This window comes from Zosterops lateralis (assembly GCF_965231275.1).
Source record: "Zosterops lateralis genome assembly, chromosome: 1".
Taxonomy (NCBI): Eukaryota; Metazoa; Chordata; class Aves; order Passeriformes; family Zosteropidae; genus Zosterops; species Zosterops lateralis.
The window spans coordinates 51,218,669-51,240,137 of record NC_139762.1 but is presented as its reverse complement, the minus strand read 5'-3'; the positions used below and the strand labels follow the sequence as shown (position 1 = coordinate 51,240,137).

General features: G+C 38.7%; 1 protein-coding gene across 1 annotated transcript in view; it reads left to right on the top strand.

Moving 5' to 3' along the window:
* Window positions 1-21,469, top strand: part of CNTNAP2 (contactin associated protein 2) — a gene marked incomplete at its 5' end in the record, with an annotated part of 1,047,398 nt that overhangs the window by 923,291 nt on the left and 102,638 nt on the right. The window contains one exon of the mRNA XM_083867656.1: window positions 15,401-15,571. Coding sequence (XP_083723782.1) covers window positions 15,401-15,571 — 171 coding nt within the window. The remainder of the gene's footprint in view (window positions 1-15,400; window positions 15,572-21,469) is intronic.

Genomic DNA, 21,469 nt, shown 5'->3' with positions numbered 1-21,469 from the left:
ACAATAGAATAGAATAGAACAGAACAGAACAGAACAGAACAGAACAGAACAGAACAGAAAGGTACTGTTTTGCTAACCTGCAGTTTTCCCTGAAGAAAGAGGCTGCTAACACTGTTTGCAGAGTCAATGAAATGGTAAATAGTGCTGAACGTGGTTATGATACTTCTAAGTTCCTCTGTCTTTTGATGGGGCAAGCATTATCAACTGCCTTTGAAAATTAAAAATTTGCATCAGCATTATGGTGTCTCTCAAAGAAAATAGTGGAGACATGCTTGCAAAATAAGACTTATTTTTTTCTCAGTAAATTCCTAACCAGTACTATCATAAGTGTAAGCCAAAGAAATTGTATAATTACTCGTCAGATGGGGAAAAAAAAACCAACCAGCTAAAAAAAATAAAAGCAAGCAACACGTCCAACACAGAGAAAAACAAGCTCACAAATACCTCCAACAAACAGAAAAAAATAAACATACAACAGAAAAAAACCTGACAAGCCAGGTTTAATCTGCAAAATAAGCTTTCAATCCTTGATATTTGTGTACTTTTCTCAATAAATATTTAATGGACAGAATTGTCCTTATGCTACTCACATGAAGGCAACATTTCTTTCCTTCATATGAACATTTGAGCCTTCCACTGAGCCATGACCTTTTTTTTAGCAAAGATAATCAACCCTTTTCTGAAGCAGGCCCTGTTGCTCTCTCTCTGCAGAATTCATACATTTTTAGATGCAGCTGGAGTAATCCACTTTGCTGCCACCCTATTCCCCAGCCCTCATTGCCTCAGCACTCAGAGCAGCTGGCTTACTGTGCTCAGCACATGGGAGAGAAAGAACATTTTGCAGGTTCAACTGTTCTGCTAGAAGCTCAGTAATGAAAACAGAAATGACAAGGTAAGCTCAGCAGTGACCAGGCTCTGAGATGATTTTTTGCTAACCCTTTGTTGGCTTTCATTCAAATTCCCAGAAAAAAATAAAATTTGAATCTGTTGTTAATTATTACTCATTTTATTCTTCCCGGTTTGCTTGTTTGGGGTGGGTTTTTGGGTGAGGGATTGAGAAGGAAGGAGTGAGAAAGAGGGGATGTGTGGGGAGAATGGCTATCTTTATGTGGTAGTCCATTATTTGCCTGAGTTGTCACTGAAAAAATATAAGAGTAAGTTTCTAAAGAAAAACAGTAAAAGCCTGGATTGCTGACAAATACTGACATGCATATATAATAGTATGTACATAAGCTGTTCACTTGCAAAGAGACACAATAAACACAGGTGCCAGTTTTGCCTTCACTGCAAAAACAGAGTTCCATTTGGTTCCTCCTCATCAAATTTTCTATTTTATCCTGTATTTATTTGTACTTCAAGCTCCCATAGAATACTAAACAATTCAGGAACAAATGGCTACAAACACAAGACAACAGCAGACCAGGTCAAGTACCCACCAACCAGAGCTAGTGGTGGCTGAAGCCAAATGCTCTGGTAAGTGTGTTCTTAAGCAAACATTTTAAGATGGCTGAGAAGGTGACCTACCATCACATGCAGAGTTGGTATCACAAAGATTCACTGTCAGAAGCCTAGTTTACCAGCTGTTCTCTCTGTTAGGGATGACTACACAGGAAACTTGCAATGCTGGTTACAGGCTGTCTATTTATAGTCTGAAAAGGGAGGACTAAGATTAGTTTCCATTCTAGTGACTTACATGAAGGCAGAATCCAAGCCAGAGCAGCCCCACTTGGAGGGTCACGCTGCAGTTGAGGTAATTAGCACAGGCATATGTTAAGTGTACAAGGCACAGTGCAGCGCTGTCTACGTGAGGAACTCCAGACAAGCCCAGGCAGTAAATGACAAGAACACAAAGCAGGGCAGAGAGCCTGTCTTAGTGCTGGCTGTGGAAAGATTGTGCAGGCCAGTTTCTGCTCTCAAATCCCCACCCCTCCACCTCAGTCCTGGAGAGGTGTCTGAGCTTCAGTGACCTGGGTACATCTGCACAGCTCAAGTGCTTCCATCTCCAGGGTTAGCTCTGGTTTTGTTCCAAGGTGTTTCTTGATTCATGTCAGTATTTCCTTAGACAAAAGCTGCATTCGTTTTTGTCCTTGGGAGAGTTTCCTCCAAGAACAGATTGTCATGCAGTAACAAATTCCTGTGAAATTACATGGTTTCCTTAAATTAGATCCCAATTCATATCAGTTTCTGTGCAGGCATTCTTTTCTCCAAGACCGCCTTTTAAATGTATATTTGACATCTCTGTTGATCAATATAAGTATATTTTGGTCCATTTGTGCCCTTCCTCTCCATTTGAGAATCAAGACTGCTGTGCACAAATACTGTCTTTTCCCCATGAAGGAAACTGTAAAGGGAAGTGTCAGAGTACAGCCCTTCCCTCTTTCAGAAGAAGAAAGACTTTGCAGATCAAAGCGAAGTACACCTCTGGTGTCCGCAGCCCAAACTCTTCACAGCTTGTGAGTAGCTTCTTATTTAGACCAAATACAGACCATAGCTCAGATTCTTTAGTTTAGCCTGAACCTTTTCCCAACACCAAATGCCTGGTCTAGTAGCTCTGATAGTAAGCATGACTGTGATGTTCCCTTTCAAAAAGTTTAGATCTGCCATGTCAGGTATTTATTTATTTATTCTTCTTATAAAAGGACCCCTAAGGAGGACTTCTGCTTTGGGCTTCATGATGGTACAAGTGATACAGTGCTTTTGAGGTTCAAACAAAGTCTGAATAAAAACCACCAGTAATCATTAACGATCAAAGAACATTATTACCCTTATTTGAATTTATATTGGAAAGAAATGTCATAATGAGTAATGCACCATGATGGGTATCTTGGTCATAATGAGATTATTACAGTCATACCAGGTTACAAAACACTGTGAAGAAATGTTTGTTTTTAAGCAAATATTAAAATATTTGTCATATTTGCTTTTTAAGTGTTGTTAGATCTAATATTTATGCGTGTATATCTTTTTTATCCATAAATAACGTTGCCACATTGTGTTCTCCAATTTCAAACTATTTTGACACTCATTTAATGACTTCATCCAATACCAATGCATTTGGATAATGTGAAAAGTAAGAAGTAAATTTGTGGAAAATTGTTGTCAATTCTTGTATCATAGGAGCGTGTTCAAATTCTAGCCAAGTTTTGTACTCTGTTTCAAGTAGAAAAACTGCCTCTTGCAGCCTAAGATTGGAACCACAATTTGCTGCAAATTTTGACAATCCTATAAGATCAAGATTCAAAAATACTTTATAAAGGAAGAAAGAGAAATTGTATTTTCTTCCTCAGAGATCTTGGACTCTGGAGGCATAAGCCATAAACAACTTGGCCAGAGTCATGTATGCTAAGCATGTCAGAGGCAAGAAATTGAATTTAGAATGACTAAATTGTGGCACAGTGCCTTTACCCCGAGTCACCTTCTATTTCAGATAAAAATCTTCACTGCAAGGGGTTCCTTTTGTGTTCTGAAAGTCTAGTTTTAGATGTTCATGTTTTTCCCACTCAGTGCCATGCTTTGTAAAATGTCTAAAGGCAGTTTTTATCTGCAATCTTCTGTTGTTATAAGCCAGCTGAAACATTTTTTAAAAGTCAAAATTTCTGGATGACTGTTTAGTAGAGAAACATTTAGGATGGGAAAGCCTACAAAAGGCAGGCAGGGAAGAAAAGGAAAGAGAAAAAACCTTGAGTCTTTATGAGACATCTTTTTTACACCCTTTTCTCTTCCACTGCACAGTGTTTTGGCTGAGATGGAAAAGATTTGTGAAGTAAAAACTGAGTAAATATTCTTGGATTTGTGTAAATTGAGTGTAATGCCATGAACAGCAGAGCTATGTCTAAGTGATTTGCAAGAGGTCAGAATCAGATCTCCTGCAGATGCAGAGTTATGTTTTGTTTCTACAAACCATTTCACCTCCAAAATACTAATTTCATTTCAATTTTTGTATGAAATTGATTTTTCTTTATACTTTCACAGAATAGTTGAGGTTGGAAGGGGGTCTCTAGGGCAGTTAAACCTTTACCTTGGGTTATTTATGCTAGTGTTTGTTGTTGTTGTTGTTTTGGTTTTGTTTTTTATGGTAAAGCTGATATTTTTTTAATTGGGATGTGCTATGTTTATGTCTTTGTTATATATCTGCAAACTCTGATTGGCTTAATGGTCTAGTCTTTAAATTCATATATTTTAACATATATATATACATCTAAGATTCTTGGTCTCAGTGCTGTTACCACTAAGCTGCAACAGGAGTTCAGTAGAACTTTTCTGTCTCCATATGACAATGTATTTAGTCTAAAAAGTTTTCATTAGCATTCTAGTTTAGATTGGCTAGTACACTACATATATTTGCTTGCATCACCCGTGTGGAATTTGAAGTGTGAGTAGCCAATGTCTGTTAGAAGAGGGAGAGCTGCAGTTCCTACAGTAAATTCCCCTTTCTATAGGGAACTTACGTTTGTCCATGTAACTGCACTCTCTGATAACAATATTACAAGTGGCATTAATGGTAATGTTAAGACTAAGAAATTTCTATTTTAAAATTTAAATTTTGTAGGTACTCTGTGTTTTTGGATTTAGAACACTGCTGAGAGAGTAAGATCACAGGAAGATATTCAGACATAGTGATAGTCTTAATGAGTTATTTTAAAGATAAGGAATGGGCAGGGAATGGAATAAATGCTCAAATGCAGTCATGTGCAAAGTTTGTCTGCCATAGATGATATAGAAATGAACTGTAAAATTACTTTTCAAAGACATTTTTTTCAAAGTCAGAGGGGGGAAAGTCTATATCAACATAGGCATATCAAGTAGCATTTTCAGGGCTCCAGCACAGAGTAGAGCAGATGTTCCAGCCAATGCACCAGTGCCTCGGGTGGAATGGTACCATAACACGGGCTCCAGTGGTTCCTCTCAGCTCCTAGGACAATGTAGGACTGGGAGGCCGTGGAGGTGTTAAGCTCTCAGCTGTTTGAATTCAGAACACGATGTCCATCTCTATAATTCAAATTCTTTGCAAATGCTCATATAAATAGCTACGGTCCATAAAAACTACATGCCAAAAAATTAGGCAAAGTTGGACTTGGAATAATGTTACAGTGACATAAAACTGGAGTGGCACCATAAGAATGAAGATAGTTTTACTCCACTGTAGTTTTGATATATATCTGAAGTATTTATTAATTTCTGGGAACTGGGAACTGGCACATGAACAAAGGAGTCATTGAAAGTATATTTCTACAAATAAGCAGTAGAACAGCATAACTTTGTATTAATGCATGTGCCAAATTAAATTATTACTTCAAGAAAATTATTTTAGCTGTAAGTTTCATCAGGTTAGAGGACTGCAATTCACCAAAGGACCTAATCATATCTTGTGAGTTAAATATTCTCAGCTTTAGTCCAGAAGTGTCTGAAATCCATACAGTAACAGAAGATCAAGCAAAATAATTCCATGATCTCTGCGAATAACAATGGAATCAATGGCATGAAGAATAGTTAATGTACTATATCGAGATCAAATTGCATCTTACATTTTAATTCTGAAAAACATTTCATTGTGAAAATGTAGCTGGTCTAGGAGAACAAATCAGGTGCTCAAAGAGCCAGGACACTGAGTCCAGATCCATAGCCAAACACAAGTGATTTTAAAGTCACAAATAGGAACAAAAAATGTCGCTCTAAGCAGAGAAAATGAGAAAATGTAGAAGGGGAGAGCTGTGTGAAGATTACCCAGCACATTCTTCTTTTAAAACATCATGCCAGGAAGAGCAAATGGGAATGGCAGAATAAATAGAAATTGGATTATGTTGTCCACATGGTGTTGGCCAATGCAATTGCTCTGACTCTACAGAGCCCTAGAGCTGCATCTCATTGTCCACATACCTAGCTAAGGATCTGGAGAGCAGAGAGCTACCATTTACCGCAGTTCACCTCCACAGCGCAAGGAATAAATTTAGTACCACAGGGGAGCAGAATTCTTGAGAATTTTTTTTTTTTTTTACAATATTGTCCTTATGTCTTTGCCTTCCATTTTGCACTGACATGTGCTGCACATATGGTGATTATGCAGCATTACCAGGTGGGAATGGAAAGTTTTGCAATTGTTTTGCACAGCTACAAACACCCCCAACAGAGAAAACAGAGAATCAGATCCTCACAGTAACATGGTTTGTGGACAACAATAGGCTCCTGAATTTAATGTTTACCATTCTGGCATCATGGCAGGGTTCCTACGTACTGCCTTGACTGTGGCACAGTGGTGAGCAAGCTCGTGTTTACAGGTCAGTTATTGTTTAAAAAAATTCCCCTGAAAGGACACCAGTTTACATGCATCATTAAAGCTCCATCAGCACATTACACAGCTCCAGGTTGTAAACCAGGCCAGATCAGGACCTTTCATTCTTCAGATGGATGAAAGTAATGATGCCAGCAGTGACAGGGTATGTATCGTGATTAGGCATTATGACCAGGAGGCAAGAGTTTTGAAAAATGATCTTCCAAAGATGATTGCAGGAAACACAGCAGGTGCTGGAAACATTTCTGCATCATTGGATCTGTTTTATTGACTCCAACATTTCTCTGATAAATGTGATTGCACTTTCCCCTCACTCAACAAATATAGTGTCTGGTAGAGTAAAGCAAACTTTAGCATCTGTGTTTATATACATTGATCAGTGTCTTGTAACTGTTACGTCACTTGAGAATCTTTATGAAAACAGATAATTGATAATGATAGCTGATAAACTACTATCCATCTTACTGCAATGTTAATGTAAGTTGTTTTATGTCCTTCATTGCTGACCAGAGAACTCACGTTGATCCCAAATAGGGATGAAACTTTAATTTCTAAATAATTAATTTAAGGCTTGCCTGCATTTGAAATTTTTTAGTACACTTACGCTCTCCTCAGTATCTTGTTATGCATAAAGGAGTTTGGGGCTTTAGACCTTGGACCCATGTAAAAAGATGATAAGTTCTGTAATGAAATCCACAAATTTCACAGCAGTGGCAGGCATGCAGAAGGAGAGGTGGCAAAGGTCTGTAAGTGAAGGCCAAACAACTTCCCCACAGCTGGAGGAGGCAAGAGCATCAGTGGAAGGTCAACACTCAAATGAGTAGACAGTTAACCTTTTCAGAATCTCACTTTCAGAGAAGGTTCATGCAATGAACTTCCTGAAGAGAAACCCCTAGGAATTACTTGGAGTATCAGGTGTAATATAGAAATTGAAGAGGTTATATATTTATCAATAATCTGGATACAGTAGTTGAATGCACCATCAGCAACTTTGCTGATTAAACAAAACTGGGAGGTGCTGTTGACTATCTTGAGGGACAAGAGCCCTTGCAGAGGAATCTGAGAGAATGGATCATAAGACTTTGATTAATGGGATGAAATTTAATTAATCCAAATGCCTGATTCTGCCCCATGGAACAATGTCAGGCATAAACCCGAGGAGAATTGTCAGGAAAGCAGCCCTGCAGAGAGGGTTCTGGGAGTGCTGGTTCACAGGAGACTCAAAAGGAGTCAGCAGTGTGTGCCCTGGCAGCCAGGTGGGCAAACCTCACCCTGGAGTGCACCAAACACAGAAAGACTGATGGTCCAAAGAGGTGATTATCCAGCTGTATCCAGCATTGTTGGTCTCATCTTGAATGCTGTATGTAATTCTGGATCCTGCCATTGAAGGGGGATGTGGAGGTCCTTGAATGTGTTCTGCCAAGGGCACCAAAGCAGGGGAAGGGACTGGCAGGAATGTCCTCTGAGTAGCTGCTGAGGGCACTGGGTTTGTGAAGTTTGGAGTGAGGGAGGAAGAGGGGTGATCTCACTGTTCCCTACAGCTTCCAGAGGAGGGGAAGTGCAGAGGGAGGTGCTAAACTCTTCTCCCTGGTACGCAGTGTCAGGACACATGGGAATGGCTAAAATCTGCATCCGTCAAGGAAGGTTCATGCTTGACATGGGGACATTTTTTTTACTGGGAAGGTGGTGAAGCCCTGGAACTGGCTTTCTGGAGCTGTGGTTGATGCCCAGTGCCTGTCAGCATTCAAGTGAGTGTTTAAGGAGAAGATTCTTGAAGCCATGATTTAACTTTTGATCAGCTCTAAAGTGGTCAGGCATTTGGACTAGACGATCAATGCAAAAAAATGTCAAGGTATAAAAAGGTCAATGTAAAAAAGATTCTACAACCTAGATTTTATATTTTAAAATCTGAATTGTCTTTAACATGACAGTAACCACTGCAGAGCTAAGTTTTCTGTTTTGTTAACTCTGAACTCATCTCTATACGTATTGATATTCTCAGCAGGTTTTGTTCTGGACTTCCAGCCATTTGTTACTTTGTTGAAAGATACACAGCTAGTTTTTGCTTGGAAATTGAAATCTAACCTATATTTTTATTTAGCCTGAAAGGGGGTAAGTCAATTTGCTGTTATACAGTGCTAATACAGTCTCCATCTGTTTACTTGGGAATTATTTTTCCTGCGTGTTGTCAAAAGACTTTTCTGCTATTAAGGCAACATCATGTGTAGCAGCTCCTTCTGGTTTATTTTTCTTGGTTCAGGTTCAGATTGAGTAAATCAGGACACTACCATCTTAATTTTAAATTAAGTGGCAATTTGCATACTTCTTTTCAAGTGATATTCTGCTGTGATGTTGATAAATTGTTAACCCATAGCCCAAGAAACACATTATTGCTATCTCTAGTTAGTCTTTGGGTATGGTAGGGAGTATGCAAGGCCACAGACTTGCCAGGCATGGATTATTCTGAGCCCTGCCTCAAATTTTGTTTAGATGAAACACCTTTTATTTTTTTCTAATGGCAGGAGTACTATACCTAGTTTGTTTTATCTTGGGTTATCTTCTTATGGTCCAACTCCATTTTGTATAGGCAATAGTAAAAAGTAGTTACTTTGTGCAGAATGAGATATTGACCACTAACATAATCACAGAATCATCATGGTTGGAAGAGGCCTTCAAAGGCATCTAGTCCAACTGTAAACCCAGCACCAACATAATCACTTAAATCACCTAAATCGTGTCCCCAAGTGCCACATGCAGACACCTGGTGTAAGAGCCAATATTAATCTCCTCTGGCAAAACTTAATGACATTTCCTCTCACTCTTTTAAGATACGGCAGAAGAGACAGACCCTTACTCCCTTCAGGCAGTCTCTCCTGAGCCTGCTTTTCTCCAGGCTACACAACCCTACTTCCTGCAGCTGTTTTTCATAAGGCATGTTTTCTACACTCTTCCCCACCTTCATTGACCTCTTTGGATATGCTCTAGCACCTCAGTGTCCTTCTTGAAGTGAGTGACACAGAACTGTGCTTGAGGTGCAACCTCACTAGTGATGAGTAGAGCAAGACGATCTCCTTCCTACTCCTACTGGCCACACTATTCTTGATACAGGCCAAGATGCCCTTGGTCACCTGGGCACACTGATGGCTCATCTATCCATCTGTCTGTCAACCCCCAATCCCTTTCTCCTGAGCAGCTTTCTAGCTGCACTCCCCCAGCCTGCAGCGATGCATGGGGTTGCTGCAGCCCAGGTGCAGGACCAATAAGGACAATGGCAGTGGGTAGGGAATATATGCACCATTAGCATATATTCAGCAGTCCTGAAAACTGGGAACACGGGGTTCTGGGCAAAGGGGTACAGGCACGGGAGGATACAAGATGGGGTACTGACTGATACAGGGGACCCAAGGTTCTGAACACTTACCAACAAGAAAATAAATTCAGGACTGGGTCTGGCTGAAGCTGATTGTAGGGGTACCAAAGAAATCAAAGATCTGCAAAAATTACCATATATAGCAAATTATAATATTGCATGAAATATAATATATGTAGTGGATTAAAACATTGTAGATGTGGCATGGAGTTGCAGACTAGAGAAAAACAAAGGTTTAAAAGTATGTTAGCACAATGAAAAATGACACCAAGCAGATAATTCAGTCAGGGAGAAGCCACTGGCATTGTAGTCCTCCCAGCAAAGGAGAGAATGCTGATGAGTTGCCATCCTTGCTCTCCTCTCCCCTAGCACACCCCCCACTCCAGCTTGGACTGAAGCCGGGATCTCAGCTCCCCTAAGATTAGTGCTGATGGCAGAAAAGTGCCTGCCTTGCTTTGAGCTCATGGTTACATCTTTCACGATAAAGTGCAACTCAGTGCAAGAAATGCTGCCAATTTTCCTTGACTTTTCAAATAGAAAGTCCAACAGAAAATTTGGTTTTCATTACAGCCAGTTCCACTCTGAAATGGATCTGAAGACTTGAGTCTAAGGTGTGATTGTTGCCGTACTGATACCCAAACTTCTCTGTGTGCATGCATAGGTTCCTCTCTCAGAATGGAAAAAGAAGAAAGGAAAAAAAACCCCACCAACTTGATATGTTGAGCATAATTGTATGGATAATCTCAATCCATTACTTTGTGCCACAGAACAGTTTTCCATTCACACATCCATCTCCTCTGAAATAGAAGACTATTCTTACATTTTATTCACATAATGGTTTTGATAGAAAATCTGTTTTGCTGCAGATGAGGGCCCTGGAGGTTTTTGGTCTATTGTAATACATAAGAGCTGCCTGACACTGCAGCATTCGTTCTCTAGTGCGATTGCCTAGCAGGGCTAAAAGCACTGATGTCTTTTACAGTTCTGGTATTGCCATTATCCATTTCAATGGGGTTTAAATGTAAAAGTGAAATTGATGGTGTTAAAGCATGAATTTCAATCATGCTAAGAAAGAAGATATTGATGGGAGTCAGCGAGGGAGCTCTGAACAAAAATATTGCAAGGAAGAAGCTGAAAGGCTGATTACTATAAGGCCAGTGACTTTATGTTTTCAAGTTACAGAGCTGCCACACATTAAAAGATGCCTGTTCATGTTGCATAACTCAGGACAATGTGTGTTTGTCCCTGTCGGTATTATGGGTCTCCTTCCTTCTTGCTGAGGTGGGACTTCATGGGAAAAATATCAAGTCTTAGTTCAGGTTTTTATCTGAGATTTAAGATGTCCCTTCTCATTAATTTTTGTAGTAGGGGTGGTTTCTTGCAGCTACAGACTATTGCTGTTCTTGTAAAAATTATACCTTTGCAATTATAGTGCAGCCTTCTGTCTGAGCCTGAGTCTTTATGGAGCAGTAGAAGAGATACTTTTGTACCATACAAATTACAAAGAACACTGTGACTCATGGTTAGGAAAACTAATGAGAAAGCAGTAAGAGTGTTTTGCAGGAGCTTAACGAGTTGGATTTTAATTTTCACAGCAGAGAAGCAGAGCTGTGAGCAACCTTGACACAAATTGAAAACAGAATCACAAAGTGTTACTTGGTGCATTGAAGCACCTCTGTCTCAACCACGGCTCTGATTCCTGCTTGGATCCAGGCAAACAGCCATGGCAGTTTCCTCTGCTGCTGTGGTCAGCAATTCCCTTGCCTGCCTCTGCCTCTGCGTGCCCTGTGTCCTAAGGCTTACTGCCATCACCAAGAAACATGCAATTCTATGAGAAACACAGCCATGTCTTGGGGATCTCCACATTTATCTCGAGTTGCAAACAACTGAAAAGGCTTGTCTGGTGTCTTGATTGATTTTCATTTGTGCTTCCATGACAGCAGCATGCTCTGTACCTGTTTAATTGGTGTAAATCAAATTAAAACATTAAGCAAGTTTAAAACAGCAGAACTGCACAACAGAGCTGTGGTCTTCATTACAGAATTATAGTTGAGGTTACAAAGAGAGTAAAATTATAATCTTGTATTTCAGATAATACAATAAAAATCATCCTTAGACTCTGACATTTTTATAAATTAAAAAAGTATCATTTTTAGTGTTCTTTCTAAATAAATTCCCTTTCCCACCTTCTGTCTGATATTCCTGCTGCCATAACCCTACTCTGTGATTAAAGTTCCAGTCCCAGTTTTCCCCATCTACAGCTTGTCAGCCTAAAGTGGGAGAGAAATGTATGTAGGATCAATACATTCAAACCACTTGAGGAAAGAATTGTGACAATGTACCAAAGAAATTTTGAAGCATAGTGACTGATAAAAGTTCCTAGCAAGAAACTTTAATAATGTCTATAAAGTGGATTTTTATACAGTATTTCCTTAGGGAGCCCATGTCTTATCAAAAGATATCATTTTATGATAAAAATCATTATTTATGTTTAGCAAAACATTTCTATTGTACTCTTAATAAAAAGTCTTTTTCCCCTGAAAGTGCTTCGAGATGAATGTATACTAGAATGCAAAAACATGATTTTATCTTTATAGGAATTTCTCATGAATAGTCTTTGAAAATGTCTCTCTCAAGGTGCAGATTCTCCCATTCTGTCTGCATTGTTCATATTTATCCTCTCACCAATAACATCCACAGCCAAGGCTTTCTGCAAAGTCAAATCACAGCATTCTGAATTAAATGTAAAATCCTTAGTGATGGACCTCTTCAGCAGTCTGTACGTAGCTCTAAATAAAAATTGATTGATTTTGTTTCAGTAAGAAGGTGATGAAGGTTCCATCTGAACCCACCCTGGTGTCTCACTCAGAAGCAACAGTCCTTCTTGCAAGTGTGCTGTGGTAAAGGTGTGAAATCTCTGCCATAGGGCTGGACCCTGCTGGATAAACCCACAAACAACACCAATCCTAAAATCTCTGAAATGTCCAACTGGTCACATACAACAGAAAACTACTGCCCTGTAAGGGCAAACCAGCACTTTGCTTATGTGCTCTCATAGTTAAGGATTTAACTCACAGTGTCCCAGCATTGTATAGACTGTCTATGTCAAATTGCATTTAATGATTTCAAGTTTGCAAGATAATTAAAAATATGTAAATACAATAATTCAGAAAATATACTGTTTCGTATAGCAGCTCCTAGTCTTATTTCCTTTATTGTAATATTAATTATAATAATATACATGCTGTATTGATCTCATTATTGAAGTGAGGAAGCTTTCTCACTGAAGAGAGATCTGTCTCCAGTAGTACTTGAATTTTATGGCTCTCATGCTCACAGCGATTTTACTTGTCATGAGTTCTTCATGTTTTAGGCTAACATGTTTGGTAATATTCAAGGAATGTAAAGCTAGGGATCTAAATACTTATTTAAGTTACAAAGACATTGCAAGTGTTTCTACAAGGTTGTTCAGGGCAGCTAAATTAGCTCCTGAACAGAGATTGTGTTAATATATTCCTGGCTTTTTGTCTGAGTCTCATTTATTTCATGTGAGTTTATTCAGCAAGTGAAGTAAAATCTTTTTTGAGGGTCTGCCAGCAGCTAGCATATCTGTAGGCCCCAGGAAAAGAAAATAGAGATGTCCAGGTACATCTGCAAGTGGAAAAGCATATACAAAGTCCATCTGGACCCTGTATTAACAGATTATTGACAAAGCACTCATGCATCTAGACTGTAAGCAACCCTAATATTGAGAGAGCACTTTGAAAAGTGAGAGAGAAAGAGACCTGAGACCACAAATGAGATAAAAAATTCAAGACCTTTTTAATCTGTGCTGCTTTAGCACTAGGTATGTTTTCAGGGAACAAGCTTGCAAATAACGAGCAGATATTACTTGCCCAAGCAGGTTTATGATATGAAGATTATTGACATTTCTGTAGAAATCATCAGTAACGTTCAATCTGAAAATTACTGGTTTGTATAAGTAGGGTAAATACATGTTGAAAACTAGCTGATCTAGCCTAACTGGTTAATTCACAAACCCATACCTGTTTCATGAATGCCTATTTCTTCTCATTTTCACTGCCCAAATGTGCATTTACACATAAACACACACAAAATCTCAATCACAATTTTCCTCCTGGGATACATTGAAGTAAATGGAAAGTGGCTCCTTTTTCCAAATACCCTGCATCCTTGAGAGAGGCAGAATTAAACAGAGGGCATGGAACAACACTATGGAAAGCAATAGTATGCATGTATTTATACATAAAAACATCTGTTAATCCAGATGTTCAATTTAAATTTGAATAGAGATTAATAATTACTCAAATAATAAAACTTTTGACATGGGTGTGGGCCATGGTGTAATATATCATCACAGCTGATCTTCTGAAGCTTCAGTCATCCTCATGCATATTCATCCAATCCTAGCCAGACAAATAATAGCATTATCACCTTCTTCAGTAATCAAACAATGGAAAACAAATATCTGGGACTTTTGACTGGAATGGAAAGCAGCTTATTGCTGTGATTATTAGCTGGAATACTAAGGACTCAGCTGTGATGACATCATGAGTGATATTCTAATAGATTTCTGAAACTGGATACATAAGCATTCTGATGAAACTAAAATGAGCTATTACAGTCTCTTATTGGCTTACTCTATCACTTATATCATCATCATCATAGAATCATTATAGCATGGCCTGGGTTGGAAGAGACCTTAAAGATTGTCTAGTTCCAACATCCCTGCTGTGGACAGGGACACCTTACACTAGGCCAGGTTGCTCAGAGCCCCATCCAGGCTGGTCTTGAATGCTTCCAGGGATGTGACATCCACAGCTTCTCTGGGCAACCTGTTCCAGTGTCTCACCACCCTCACAGTAAAGAATTTCTTTTTAATATCTAATCTAAACCTACTGCCTATCAGTTTGAAGCCATTCCCCCTTGCCCTGTTTCTGCATACCCTTGTAATAAGTCCTTCTCCATCTTTCTTGTACCTCCCTTCAGGTACTAGAAGGCAGCAATTAGGTCACCCCAAAGCTTTCTCTTATGAATCTTATGATCTTCTTATTAAGAGGATCTTACCTGCTTCTATATCTTATGACTTTTTTTTGCCTTGTAACACTACCTTCCACTGGATTTGACTGTCATTCCAGCTAAAGTACAGTAATAGTTCTTGGATGTCATTAATTATATTTCTCCAGTGGGAATGCAATAGGGGACTATTAGGTGCATATGTTAATTTTGTCTGTATTGATTAGCTTCATTTACTGGATTTTTCCTGTGATTTAAATTAATTGACTTCTAATAGACATGGCTACATTTGGTGTAGCTGTGTAGAATAATTTTGAAGACAGGTAAGTCATACATGAAGCAATATATGAAAGCAAAAAACATGTGCCTGAGGTGAGGCAGACACCAAATTAGTGTTTTGCTCCTCTGTCTGATCTCCTATGAGTTCAGTGTTAGTATAATAAGCATATAGTAACAACATTTGAGTATGACTGGATATGATAAATTAAGAGCTTGAAAATAAATTTACCATTAATGTGCTCTGTCTTCTGAAACCTGACACATCATGCCCAGAAAAACAAAATGGAGGTAGCAAGAATCAAGGTACTTGGAGTTCTTTCTTCAGCACAGACAGCACTGTAGCATAGATGGACCTTAAAATCTTCAATTTTTCCAACAGCTTCAAGAGAGCACTGGAACATGTCTTTCCTGTCTCCCCTCTGCAGGGAATTACTGGAATGCGGCTTCTTTCGTCACTTCATCATCTTACCTCCACTTCTCCACTTTCCAAGGGGAAACCAGTGCAGACATCTCTTTCTACTTCAAAACATCAGCCTCAGATGGGGTATTTCTTGAGAATCTGGGGAACACTGACTTCATCAAACTGGAGCTGAAATGTAAGTATAGGCTTCCTATTACTATTCTCAGCAGTTGAAGTATTATGGTGAATAGTAGGTTTCAAAAAAAGTGTACCATTTAGTAAAATATGTGTACCATTTAGTGTAAGCTCTCTAAATCCTGGAAAAACTCACAAATCAGGCTGCTTGACATGTTTTCAAGTTGGCTTTTGTGAAAGGAGTGCTTGAAGTATATTTGAATTGTTTATTGAGGGGAAAAATACAAAGAGGAATAAAACTGGTAACATCAATTACAAAAATGACACTGACCTGAAAAGGGTTTTCAAAATTGCATGTCAGAATTATTTCTTAAAAATTTATGTCTTCAGCTCTGTGTGCTTTTCTATTTTATTTCATGGTTGCTTTGGAAACAGAGGAAAGAAAGAAAAAAGAGACACCACCCTAATCAGCACTGCAAGGAGCCGAAGAGCTGAAAACTTGCATATGATATTTAAAAGCCATAAAAAATCTCATAAAAATAAATCTTTATCAGCATTATCTGTTAATAAAATCACTGATCTGAAAAAGAGGGTATAATGACACCAAGAGGCAAGTCAATTTTATTATTCAAACCATTTTTAATGGCCCAGGGGCAAACTTTCAAGGAAGGTGCTGAAATCCTCAGCCGCGCCTGAATTCTGCTTAGTGGAGTTGAAGCAGTTGAATTCGGGGGAAAGATGTTTTATGTCTCCTTTGTTCTCCCCTGACCCTGCCATAAATGAGAGCAGGGAGAGGTCCTCTGTGCTATGTGTGGTTATTATTACAGCCTCTAGCAGCACGTTACAGCCTCCCTGTACTCCAGCACTGGGGCACTGGGAAAAGAGTGTGTGCTTCCTTTTGCTGCAGGAGCTACTCATGGGTGCCATGGACCCAGATCTAAATGTTGATGCACAAAAGTCAGTGAGTCATTAATGTTGAAAGAGAAACAGTTGTCTTGTGGACCCTAAATAATCTATATTTATATTCAGATTCAATGTGATTTACATACACACATCTAATTTGAAACCAAAGAGCCATTTTCAACACTTCCCAAAGTTTAAACACACAAATCAGAATTCACCTCTTGGTGAAATTTAGATACCACCAAGAGGCTCCTTTAAAATGCATCTAAATTTTTCCCTCCAGGTAAGAATAAAATGCCAAATTCCATTTGGGTGACATTTTTTTCTTTCTTTCTACAACAAATTTAGTTCACATTGCTTAATCCAATTTCTCTAATCTGCAACTTGTGTGAATCAAAATAGCTCCTATGGAGTCACAGGGAATAGTTTTATTTGCTTTACCAAGGGACAAAACCTTTTAATATTAAAGTGACAGCTATTTCTAGTTTCCCTTCGAATTTAAGTAGTACTTAGAGTCAGCTGAGGTGGGCTGACTTCAGATCTTCTTCGCTCTTCTACTTTATGGAAGGTGTTCCCAGCCACACCAATCAGTCCAACCATGTTGTTGTTCACTTAGCTAAAAAGTGACACTGTCAGTGTATAAAGGTGACTTGACAGCAACTAAAATTCTTTTGAGCTCAGCTCAAGGTAAATAATAATCATGCTGCAGTAGCTTGCTGAATAGATGTACCAGTTCAAGAAAGTGGCAGTGTGCTCAGAGTATCATTAAATAGGACTTTAATTTTAAACCTATGCTTGAGATCCACTGACTTTGCTGAGACTTGGACTATACATAAATTCATGTCTCTCAGTCTAAACTTAGATTATAGATTCCTGATGGAAGAAGTTGAAATATCATCTTTAAGAAAAGATATAAGACAAATGTAAGAACCATGCAGACTGTATTTGCTAAAAAGTACGAAGCAATTCATTCAATGTAATTGCATTCACTCTACCCTTTTTCTCTGGAAAAAATTGTTTGAAATTTTCAGAGCCCCAGGAGAAGGCCTTTCTGTGACTTAAGTGTTCTACAGGTCACAAATTAAAAAGTAATAAATACTGTGGGTTCAGTAATAAAGAGAAAATCACCTTCTCTTCTAAATTACACATTTATTAATGAATGTTTGTTTTACGTATTTTTTTAGGTTTGTTTCATTCTAGTCTGCACTTATGGTTATCTGGAATTCATATAAATGAAGACTAAAGTTGCAGAATTCCAGAAGTACCTTTCACAGCTCTACAGTAAACTCTGCTGCTTTTTAAGCCTATTTCCTTTTTTGTAGAAGTCCCGTAAAATTAATATGTGAATTTGTTCCTTTATAGGAACACAAATTTAGGTTGGTAAGGTAATTACATAATTATCCCTGAACTCTGAAGAAGCTTTCCTTTGACAAGCTGCTTTTTAGCTACACATCACATTCTCTAATAGAACAGCTATTTTGTATTAAAGGTTTTTTGAATAATGACCATCACCACATATTTACTAGTAGATGGCTTTTGTCTGTTCATTGCCTTCTCATACTGATACAGTTCTCACTGGAGAAGGATGACTTCTTACAAAGCCTGTTCTCAATTTCTTTAGTTTCTACCATTCCAAAAGGAAAATGTTAAAATCAGCATTCTGCATGTACAATTTCTATTTTTCCCCCTTATGTGTAAAATGCCTGTGCGTACCTGTAATACATGGTTAATGATGTATAAGCTTAGCTCTATAGACCAGAAACCTAAAGGTCCTACAGTATCCAGTACTTTAATCAGCTTGCTGCACTCGGTGAATGCATTAGGGAAACAAGTCATTCAGTCTATTAAAATTCTTAGCTTCAAGTCTTTGGAAAGGAGTTTGCATGTTTTATTCTGAGCACAAAAGTTGTTACTAGGAGCACTCATTAAATTATTTTACTGCATGCTGTCTTTGAGTCTAATAATTCTTAAGTCTTATATTGTCTTAGGGTATAATAATTGTGCAGATTTTCTAACTCTCCAGGTTCATATGAAAAAGAGGTGACATTTGCAGTATCTTAAAGAGTAACTCCATGTGCCTTCCACAAAACCTCAGATTGCCATCTCTGAGGAGGGGAGAACAGAGGAAGGAAGGGAAGACCATATTTCTTTGATTTCAGAAATAGCTTTTCCAAACAGCTGATAAGGGAGGCTGCCAAGAAAAAAACAGGGATAAAATGGTACTAGGAATGTGGCTGAAGACTTTGGCTATTCCATTTATCAAGCAAGTCCTCTGGCAGTCTTGTAGTTGTCACCATGCATGGAACAGTTGACAGAGATGTAGAATTACCTGAAGCCTCAATTTTTACATACGCCAGTAAATCTACAGAACCCGATTATTTTCATAGCTGGCTGGTCAGCTGACAATGGCTAGGATTGCTTAGAAAGGTGGAGTTGAATAAGGTATTAATTTTTCTGTACAGCAGGGCTTTCATCTCTGGTCAAAATTTCCTGATGATTTTAAAATTAAAACTGGTTTTTAGAGTGAGAAAGAGAGGATGCATTCTCTCTTAGAGCTTTCCTATAAAATTTTGTACATTTATGAAATACAGACTGTAGATTTTAGAGTTATGACTATGAAAATGTAGCTACTTCATACCTGAGATGCTTGTCAAACAGATCACATTTGAATTTTTCCATTCAAGAGATATCCCAAGTTTTGGAAAAGATGTAATCCTGACAGCAAATTTTGAAGGCGGTGTACTTGTGTTAATTTGGGAAGAAGCCTTTACCACCACTGTTTCCAAAAACCCTCTCAATGACACTGTCATGTAATTCTAATGAAAAAGACAGCTACTTCTGTAGCTTCTCTCATCCCAGCACCTCCAAGCAATCCACAGACACTAATGAATTGTGTCTCAGTGTTACTATTCTGAAGTAAGTAAACAGCAAGTCACTTTTGCAACAGGGAAAAAAAAAAATGAGGCTTAGAGATAAAGGTCAGCTTGTGTTGGTCCTGGCATTAACATGTAAGAGATGAAAGATCTTTCTTATTATTTTTAGTAAAAAGCTAGAAACATTTATAACCACTACTCTCAGGGATGGCACTTGGCTGCTAACCCCTGAAGGTGCCCTAAAAGTCTCCCCAAAGAGTGACCACTGAACTTGGCAGCTGTGATAAGGATCATATGAAGCAGCTTGCTAATGAGAGCAGTGGCATGGCTTCAGGATGGGTGTGTTTGCTGTGTAGGCAGGGGATGCACACAGCACTCTAACACCTGACATTTGCACATGGAAAGTCCTGTGCTGCTTCTGGTGCTCAGCTGTTTCTACGCTACTTAGTTGAGACATAAGTAACTCCTCTAAAATCAGACAAGAAGCAGTGGCAGACTAGGGACTATGATTCTCATGGCTGTTTGGTTCTGCCCAGACAGCTTTCAGTCCTCCTGAATGCTCTAACACATGACTGATTAATATATTTTCTTGCAGATTGTAATAACTCCATTGCATCTTTCTCCAGAGGCATCCTAAAAAGCAATTCTACCATATCAATGAGTTTTCCACATGATGCTCAAAGTCCCATATATTAAAGTAAATATAGCTTATGTTTTCTACCACTTGGTTTTTCACCTCAGTAGGGAAACTGGTGTGACCTTTATTGTTTGTTTTAATTGAGTTGTTATTTTGTTTCCCTAGCAGAAGGTCACTTTTCCACAAAGCACACCCCTAGGAGAGCATGTTACATTAGCCACATGTCAAAGAATGCATAGGACACTGAGGAATCTCTTCATCCCAGAGGCCCACAAGAAGTTATTAAATTAAATGGAAATACATTACATTTCTTCAGGGAAATTTATGACCCAAATGTTTTTACAACAGTACTTGCAAACTCTCATCCTATTCCAGGACAATATGAAATTTTCACACAAACAAAAAGAAAACCTGGTCTGAAGAACTGCAAGCAGCATTCTTTGAAAGATGAGATTCTGTTTCAGATGAGGCAGGTGATGCAGGAATGCCTGATATTCAAACAAACCAATTTATGGCTCATCTGAGAAGGCCAGTTCCACCTCTACCTTGTTACAAATAGGCAGATGGGGATAGGTGCCCAATCTGGCATGTGGGAGCCAGCCAAAAGCAGCAAATAAACAATCCAGCTGGGGAACAGGCTAAAACTGACTAGTGGAAAATCTTAGTCACAGAGCAGTGGGGAAATTAGGGCCATCAGTAACTCTTCTGTAACTGGTTTGGACTTTGACAGACTAAATTTACAAGTTGCTTTGCTTTGGTGTCCCTCAATGCCAGTATGGCATTCATGACCCTTCATTACACAGTGCTCCCCCTCAGCACCACCCCTCTCCTTTCAAGGGTGATTGGAGCCTTTATCTTGCCATAAATGCCACTTCTAAGTCATTTTATGTGCAGTGCCTTACAAATCAGTTACAGCTCACACAAAGGTCAAGGTGGGAGCTGGTTGTCATTCAAAGAGCATAGTTGTCCCTAACTTTGCACTAAAAACATGCCACACATGGCAAACCATTGCTAACACTACCACCCAGTAGTTCATCTCACGTCTTTGTCCTTATTTCCAGTCTACTTCCTGTTACATGCTGACACTGCAGAGGCTTTGTTACCTTCTTCATGTAGGCTAATCATTTTTATGTAGAAAGTAAATATTTACTATGCTGCACAAAATTGCCAGATGCTATAGGCATATGACAGAAAGAAACCTTCTGGGTCCTTGAGTTTAGATCCTCACAGTCACAGGCAGCCAAAATGTATAACCTGTGTCTAGCTCCCTAAATTTATGCAACTCTCTATTGAAAATAATTTGAATCTTTGCCATCTGGACGACTGTTTCAGATTCACATCTTTGTTTTTTTTTAGAAATCTTCTAATTCCTAACAGTTTGATTTGCATCTTTTCTTTGCAGCCATGCATTCTTGTTTCAGTATTGTTCTTTGGCTGAACTTGTTTTCACTTCCTAACATTTACTCTCCCCTTGTATGTTTATGGTGCAATCATATCTTCTCTCAGCTTTTAATTGCTTTGTTAAGCAAGATGAACTCACATAATC